Raw genomic sequence first — 8,151 nt, forward strand, 5'->3', positions numbered from 1 at the left:
CATTACGTGCTTAGAAGATTAGCAAATTCCAGCGGGTGCAGGGAGCTCAAGTTGGCAAAGAAGTAGACCATTATATCCTGGTAAATACTTACCATTTCTTCGGAAGATGTTGGTAGAAGCAGCAAATGGATCCAAGTGATTCAACCGATCCAACTGCAGCTAGAACTGCATGATTTTCTTGGAATCTGATGGTGAGAAACAGCTGCCTCTACTTGTACCATATCTCAAGTGCTGACAGAGACAACAGCCAACAAAAAAGTTCAGATGCAATGATCAATGATCCTGGATTTATATATACTTCATATATATAAGGAACCTGCAGCATGTAAACGTTGATATGGTCTTTCATGAACTCGTGAACGTTTTCCTACCCCACAATTTTTCCTTCTGGTCCAGTCATTTTTCATCTTTATTTATTTGAGGGATGAACATTTGACTCGAAGTCATATTGGTAACTATCAGCTATTGTCAAACTGTGGATGTTTGTAAGCAATACATTTATAATAATCTAAGCATAATCTCCCTTGCCAAGATGTCAATTAACGTTTGGATAGCAACAAGGGCCAATTAAATGTAGTTTTACTGGAAACCGTCGGCATTGAATCCATTAAATCCATTAAAAAATCCAGCTCCTGGTAAACTATGTGACTAGAAATGTATAGATTCATGGCATACGCAAATCCAGAGCCCCAAAAATCAACGGAGAGGATTAAATCCACCACGTGTTCAATGATCTATCACCTCCCAAGAGCACATGCGATTATGTCATAGAATGGAAACAAAGCAACTCAAAATGTTTAAATAGACGTTGTTTCCACTAGTTTTGGGGGCCTGCATAAATGTACAGCTGAAGAACTGTCCAAAGAAAGCGTGATCCCAACTTTGGTAAACCAATCAGTAAAACTTTTCTCATAAACAAATCGAAAAAGAGAAAAGGCAGAGATATACAAAACATCATGTCATCCTTGGAGAAATCCGAGATTCAAATCCAAATTCAAATTAGAAAAGCGTAAGCACGCTACACGTAGATACAACTTCGAAGAAGTATACATACATACACATATATATATAAACACATATATGATCAAAGCCAAAACTATACTCCTTGCCTGCTTTCCGTCAATAGCAGCGCCGCGCCGTTAGAGCATGCTTGAAGACGTCAATTCCGGCAATGGCGATCCATACAGGTAAATTTCAAAATTGCACAGCATCATGAGAGAGAAAGGGAGAAGCACTGACTGGTGACTTCTTCCGGTTCCAACAACCACAACAGAGAATATGAAGCATTCCTTTTGTCCTCAAATGGTCAAACCTAGTCAACCATCTGCCACATAAATCTAAACTCAACTTTATATTAAAATAAAAAAAAACAATAAATAAACTTTAATTTATAATTAAAAAGTTAAACTTTAATTTAATAAAAGTTTATATGTTGTCAGCGTGTGGGCCCCACCCCCATGGGGCCCGCTTCTCCTAAATTATTTGGCGGAGTAACATAATAATTTTATTAATTTAATATATAATTTCATAATTATCATTAATTGTCGTTAAAAAAATAACGAGATGTTGATGTGATTAATAATGTAGATAGATAAATAAAAAAATAGTCATTAAATTTTATAAAAAATATAAAAAAAATTATTAAAATTTACACTAAAATATAAAAATGTCATTAGACTCTTTTAATGGCAATAAACAGTAGTTATTATGGAATTACATACTAAATTAAAATTCAATAACTTTTTTACTACAAATTGAAATTCAATAACCTTGATATGATTTAATTTAAAAATTAAATTATATTTACTTATTTATAAAATATTAAAATTAACATCCTTATTTTGTTTAAAAATTAAATATATTTATTATTACTTAAGAACAGTTCCTATTTTTATTATGGAGTGTTCAATTACTCCGGACTAGACTGAACTAGGTTGAAATTGAAATTGATGAAAAGTTTGAACTTAATAAAAACTCGATCAATTCGATCCAAATTTAATTTTGTATTTTATAAAATATTTATACAAATTTAAATACTTTCCTCATCCTTGTATAATTATGTTATTTTTAATTATTTAACATTCAACATGATCGCTAAATCAAACTCTCTTCGCTTCGAGCATATCTCAACACACCCACCTCACCACCATGCAAAACTAACTCTAGGTTTTGTTTAAAATATTTTATTTTTTATACTTAAAGGGTGTTTGTTAATAAAAATAAGAGGAAGAAAATGTTAAATATAAGAAGCATTTTAAATGTTTGGCCATTTCAATATGTTTATTAAACTTATCGAACCATCTTTGAAAAACTTCTCACCTGATCTCTTATATTTTTCTTTAAAAATAAATTTATCTAACCCCCACATTTTGTAAATAAGTCTCAATTATCTATATGCTTTTTATAGGATAATTAATGTTTTGACAATTTTTAAAATTTAAACGACCTTATTTCTTTCATAGATTTTTAAAATTTAAATTTCTCTCTCTATATGTATATTTTATTAACTAATACAATTCTTTTCATTAATTTTTAAATTATTTTATTCAATTTTATATTTTATTATCTATTATGAAAATATGTTTTGGCCATTTTTAATTATCTGGATTGAATTATTGTAATTCTAACAATAATTATTTCTACTTTTCAACTCTTAATTTTAAATATATTTTTGAACATGAATTTAAGAATAAAATATTATTTTTAATTTTTATTTTTATTTTTATTTTTTAACAATTTATATTAATCATAAAATACTATTTTAATCATAAATTTATTGTTGATGTTAACAAATAATTTTGAATGAGTTTGATAATTTTTGATAAAAAAAAAATCTTATCTTAGTACTTATCATATATATTAACAAATACATAATAAAAAATACCGTTATAAGTGAATTTTAAAAAAAATTACAAACAGTCTAATATAAATTTTAAAATATTTTTCAGATTTATGTTGACAATTTCATATCTTAATTTAAAAAATATTTTAAACTTATCTTAAAATCTTTTATCTTTCTCATTTTAACAAAGAGTCTTAGTCGACAAAACTCAACTCTATTTTCACCCATCTCATCCCATACCAAACCAACTCTTAAGTTTCGTTTATAATATTTTACTTTTGTGTACATTGGAACCACGACTCACCTCGCTGTCACATGTGAGAACGTAACTAACACTTGGAATATTATGAAAGAAAATTCTATCAAATTAGTTCGCCAATTTTGTATGGTCAATGAAAAACCATATAAAAAAAATGGAAATATTTATGGCGTTCATAGTCAGTTGGGTACAAATAGTCAATAATGGCTATCGGAGACGATAGAGGGAGATAGTCAGTAGTCGCACGACTAGCACTAAGGACCAATGGGGGTGATGGTGTTGGTGTTGGATGTCTTGTTAATGGGAAAGAAAGGATAGGAATTGGCCAAATTTTTATTTTTATTTTTATAAGTGTAGCTATTTAAATTTTATGTTGTTTAATTACACTTTTATATTTTTATTTTAAAATTAATTTAACTCTTTTATTTTAATTTTTTTATAATAATCTAAATTTTTGTTATTTTCATTTTACCCATGTATCTTTATTTTCTAATTAATTTAATTTATATACTTTAACATATTAAAAAGAATAAAATGAGTTAAGTTAGCACATTAAACGGAAACTTTGATTGATTTGTCAAGTTAAAAATTGTAATACCTCAAAAGCTATAATATACATTGAAGATAAATAAAGAAGGAAACAACACCAACTGAATACTTTTTGGACTAAATATAGATAAAAAATTTCCGAGTTAAGCGTGTTTGACCTGGGAAAGCTTAAGAATGGATGATTTCTAGAAAGTTCACGTAAGCCCATCATGATAAGTTATTCCAGTCCTTCTTATCATTCGATTTGGGTTGTTAGAGAAACTAAAGTGATGTTCTTTTTGTGTTTCAGTTTTGAATTTTGAGTTTTGAATTTATTTTCAGTTTTGTGTTTTGAGTATTTATTTTGAGATTTTTAAAAACATGTTCTTTTTGTCATTCTGAAAAACTATTTCTAAAAACAAAAAATTAGAAAACGCGTTTACTTTGAAAATTTGAAAAATTATTTCTTTTTTGTTATTATGATATTTTATTTAATAAAATTAATTATTAAATAATAAAATTAATTCTTTTTAATAAAATTTTACCATTAAAGTAAAATAATAAATGACTAACATACATCTTAACAATAATCTATGCTAAATTATACACTTAATAATATAACATATGTTATCTTATATTTTTAGTTATAATCTAGATATATTACATTTTTAAAATTTTAAATAAATATATAATTTTATTTTTAAAATTTAATAATAATTTTTTTAATTCTGTTTTCTCTTCTTTTTTGTTTTTTCTTTTCTTCATTTTCTTTTTTTCCTTTTCCTTTTTTCTCCTTTCTTCTTCTCCAACGCCCTGCATCTTCTCTGGCGCCGCCGACGACCACCGGCCGGTGATATAGACGATCAGAACCTACCATTAGAATCTCCAAGCCAAGGGGGTTAACATACCCAAAAACCAAGAAGATCTAACGGCCAAATCTCCTTAGATCTAAAGTTAATCGTTCGACCCATCTGCCTATCGCGCTACCAGTTGCCATCGGCCACCATGGCCGGTGGTTTCAGGCGATCTAAGGTAGCCATTCTATACCACCCATCGACCAACATACCCAAAAACAAACACCAGAAGGAAAAAAAGAGAGGAGCAAACAGAGGAGAGAGAGACGAAGACCAGCAAGATAAAATGGCGGGGGCGGGGGCGGGGGCTGGCGTAGTCGATGGCTGTGATGGCGATGGCGGTGGCGGGCATAGTCAATGGCGGTTCACGGAGATGACGAAGATGACGGGTGCAGTTGATGGCTGACGCTAGAGAAATGAGGTGAAATGAGAGAGAGAGAGAGAGAGAGAGAGAGATGAGTGATCTGGAGTTGGGGGGCCGAGATTGGGGGGGTGTTGGGCGTGTTTTCCGTGTTTTGGCGTTTTCAGTGAATTTTCATTGAAAATGCCCAAAATAACAAATGTTATTTTGGGTTTTCTTTATAAATTTTTTTCTTATTTTTGAAAACGCGTTTTTGAAAATAACAAAGAGAACACGTTTTCAGTGTTTTGAAAAATTAAAAATAGAAAACGGCCCGAAAACGCCAAAGAGAACGGGCCCTAACTTTCTTCACTATACAAATTATAATCTTTTGGATATAATCAAACAAATATTGATTATCTCAGTTTATTTTATATATATATAGATATATTAATATAAAAAATTAAATTAATTTAAAAATACAATTATAGAGATATAATCAAAAATTTTGAATTGACATATATAAAAATTTAAAATGTAAAAATTAAATTAATTTAAAAATATAAAAAAAATAAATTAACCGGTGATTATCCATCAATATTTAACCGACACCCACCCCGCCATAGCTTGGTGTGGAACGGCAACCACGTTCGGCATTAAATACTCTCATCTGCTTATACGGTTGTTCTTTATATTTTATAATAAATTTATTATTATATTTTAAATTTTGTTCTTAGAATTATTAAATTTTAATTTTAATCAAATCATGTTAACAAAAATTAATGAAATATGTACTAATATAAATCACAAAATTACTTTATAATGAAGTTTATATTAATTTTTACATTAAGTTTGAATTAGTGTATATTATGTTAGTTTTTGATAATATAATTTGATATAAAATTTTAAAAAAAGGTTAAATTATAATAAAAATAATTTTTTAAATAAATATAATGATAAAAACTAAAATATAATAATTAATTTATTATGAAATATAAAATTCAAATAATGATGATATAATTTACTTACTCCAATAATTTAAAGTCTTTAATTTAAATATTTATTTTATTTTCTATAAATAAGTATTTCATAAAACAAAAACTCAAAGTGTCTACAACTTTATATGTTGAAGTTTATATTTTGAGTTTTACAATAAAAAATATATATCTTATCTCTCTAAGTATATATATATATATATATTTCTCATAATATAAAAAGAATCTATACGTATATTAAAGGAAACTTCATATACTTCATTTTGAGTTTAAAATTTTCAATCTTTATATATCTTATCTCTCTAAGTATTATATGATTTTTTACGCAAATGCTTAGAGAAGACTATAATCATCTTCAAATATCATTCCTCCCTAAATATTTATAGACTTTTAATGTGAATATTGATATTTATTTAGTCACTTCAATTAACAAAATTTAAAAACAATTACAATTACAAATACAAAAACGTTATTTTGACATTCATAAAAGTAATAAAGAACTCCTTCTAACATTATTTTTATAAAATGTTAAATTTACAAAAATAACCACAATAACTCAATTAATCTTTAACAATAATATTCAATTCTATTATTACAAATCAATTGCAAACTTACCCTTAAATTATAAACATTGACCAAAATTTATCATTAAATTATAAACATTGACCAAAATAAGTGTATTTTTTTTTCGAATTTCGCCTGATTAATCTTCATGGATAGGCAACATTCCTCCTAATGCACTTTCAGATAAATTTAGATGTGAATACAGTCTATACACGCCTAAAATTGAACATTCAATGTAGTCTATACAGAAGTTAAACTTTCAATAAGTCTATCCACTAATTCAAAGCTAATATTGTATGTAAAATTCTAGAAACTTTACCACTCGAGCATGAGGTGGGAAAATGAGTGTATTTTAGCATTACTTGAACTCACCGAATACGGACATGCACTAAAAAGTATCCAAAGATCCAACCATCACGGTGATCAAAGAACAAACTGCTCAATTTTCGGGAATCAATTACAAGAACCAGCTGAGACAAACAACTCAAGCGCCTTCATAAAAGCTTCTTAAAGATCAACTGCACTTAATTCAGATGAGAATCAAAAGAAATGAAGAACTATCATGGTTTCGCTTCAATCCGAGTCGCCAAGAACACGAACACGATCTCAGAATCCAGATAGAAGATTAAACGCGCACGCATAAAGGCAGGATAATAATAAATTATGTAACCGGGAAATCTCAGATAATAAATTAATTAATTAATTAAACAAAAACAACAACACGAACACGATTGATTAACTTTACGCGAGATTCTTTATTGCTTTTCCTTTTTTAATTGAGCCTTTCGCAACAACACCGAAACTGTCCCAAATCCCTAACACCGCCGACGATCGGCACAACCGGCGCCCGGAAAACACAGAATCAGCCATATCCTAACGCTATTTCTCCGCCGAACTAGATGCGTCTATATAGATATAAGGATCAATTCGATGGAAAAGAAAAAAAAAAGAAGAGTGTTAGGAAATGCTACGCTTGCCAGGGCGATCGGCGCCTTTGAGAGTCTTGTCGATGAGTTTGCGAGTCTGGCGGCTGCGGATCTCGACCTTGATGCTGGCGCTCTTGTCCATCTTGACATAAGGCTTCTTCTTCGACGATTTCTTCTTCAGAGATCGGACCTTCGACTTTATAGACTCTACCAAGCTCTCCAACTGATTCGCCATTTTTCCTCTCTCTCTCTCTCTCTCTCTCTCTCTGCGTGCCTTCGCGGCGGCTGCTATATCTGGCGTTGAGATGAAGAGAGCTCGAAAGTCAAGAACGCTACAGTCGAATTGGAAGAGTTGTAATGTGAAGAGTCGTGCTGGGGCCAGGCCATGGCATTTGCTTGGTTGCGATTTTCAAGGAGCGAGCAGTACTTGGTTGTATCATGTATGCCGTGTGCTTCTCCCTGCCGCCACCTCGCGCCTTTCCTTTGGTCCGTTACTCTCTATGGATCACACTGTGGGTAGAGGTAAATGCCCTTGCTTTCCTACGTAATTACGGTTTATGCCACCGGCCTCTGTCTTATTTTCCGGTTGACTATTTATAAGCGTCGGTTGTGTTTTATATTTGTAAATAAAAAAATAAAAATATTTTAAATAAAGATTTATTATGTAATAATTAATAGTTGTAGTCTAATTTTTATATTTTTTTAGATAAAAATTTAAATAAAGGATAAAGTTAACAAACTGGTAAAATTAATTACTTTATATTTTTTTTATAAGTAAGTATTTTATTAAGACAACTACAAAGTATCTACAGCTTATGCTAAACATATTTTGAGTATCATAAT

The 8,151-nt window shown here is 29.6% G+C and overlaps 1 protein-coding gene across 1 annotated transcript; it reads right to left on the minus strand.

Annotated features, from left to right (window-relative positions):
- Positions 1-7,022: 7,022 nt before the first annotated feature.
- Positions 7,023-7,767, minus strand: LOC127802349 (uncharacterized). The gene has a single exon (XM_052338102.1). The coding sequence runs from the start codon at positions 7,541-7,543 to the stop codon at positions 7,340-7,342; it is 204 nt and encodes a 67-aa protein (XP_052194062.1). The 5' UTR covers positions 7,544-7,767; the 3' UTR covers positions 7,023-7,339.
- Positions 7,768-8,151: the final 384 nt, after the last annotated feature.

Source organism: Diospyros lotus, chromosome 5, assembly GCF_014633365.1.
Source record: "Diospyros lotus cultivar Yz01 chromosome 5, ASM1463336v1, whole genome shotgun sequence".
NCBI classification, from domain to species: domain Eukaryota; kingdom Viridiplantae; phylum Streptophyta; class Magnoliopsida; order Ericales; family Ebenaceae; genus Diospyros; species Diospyros lotus.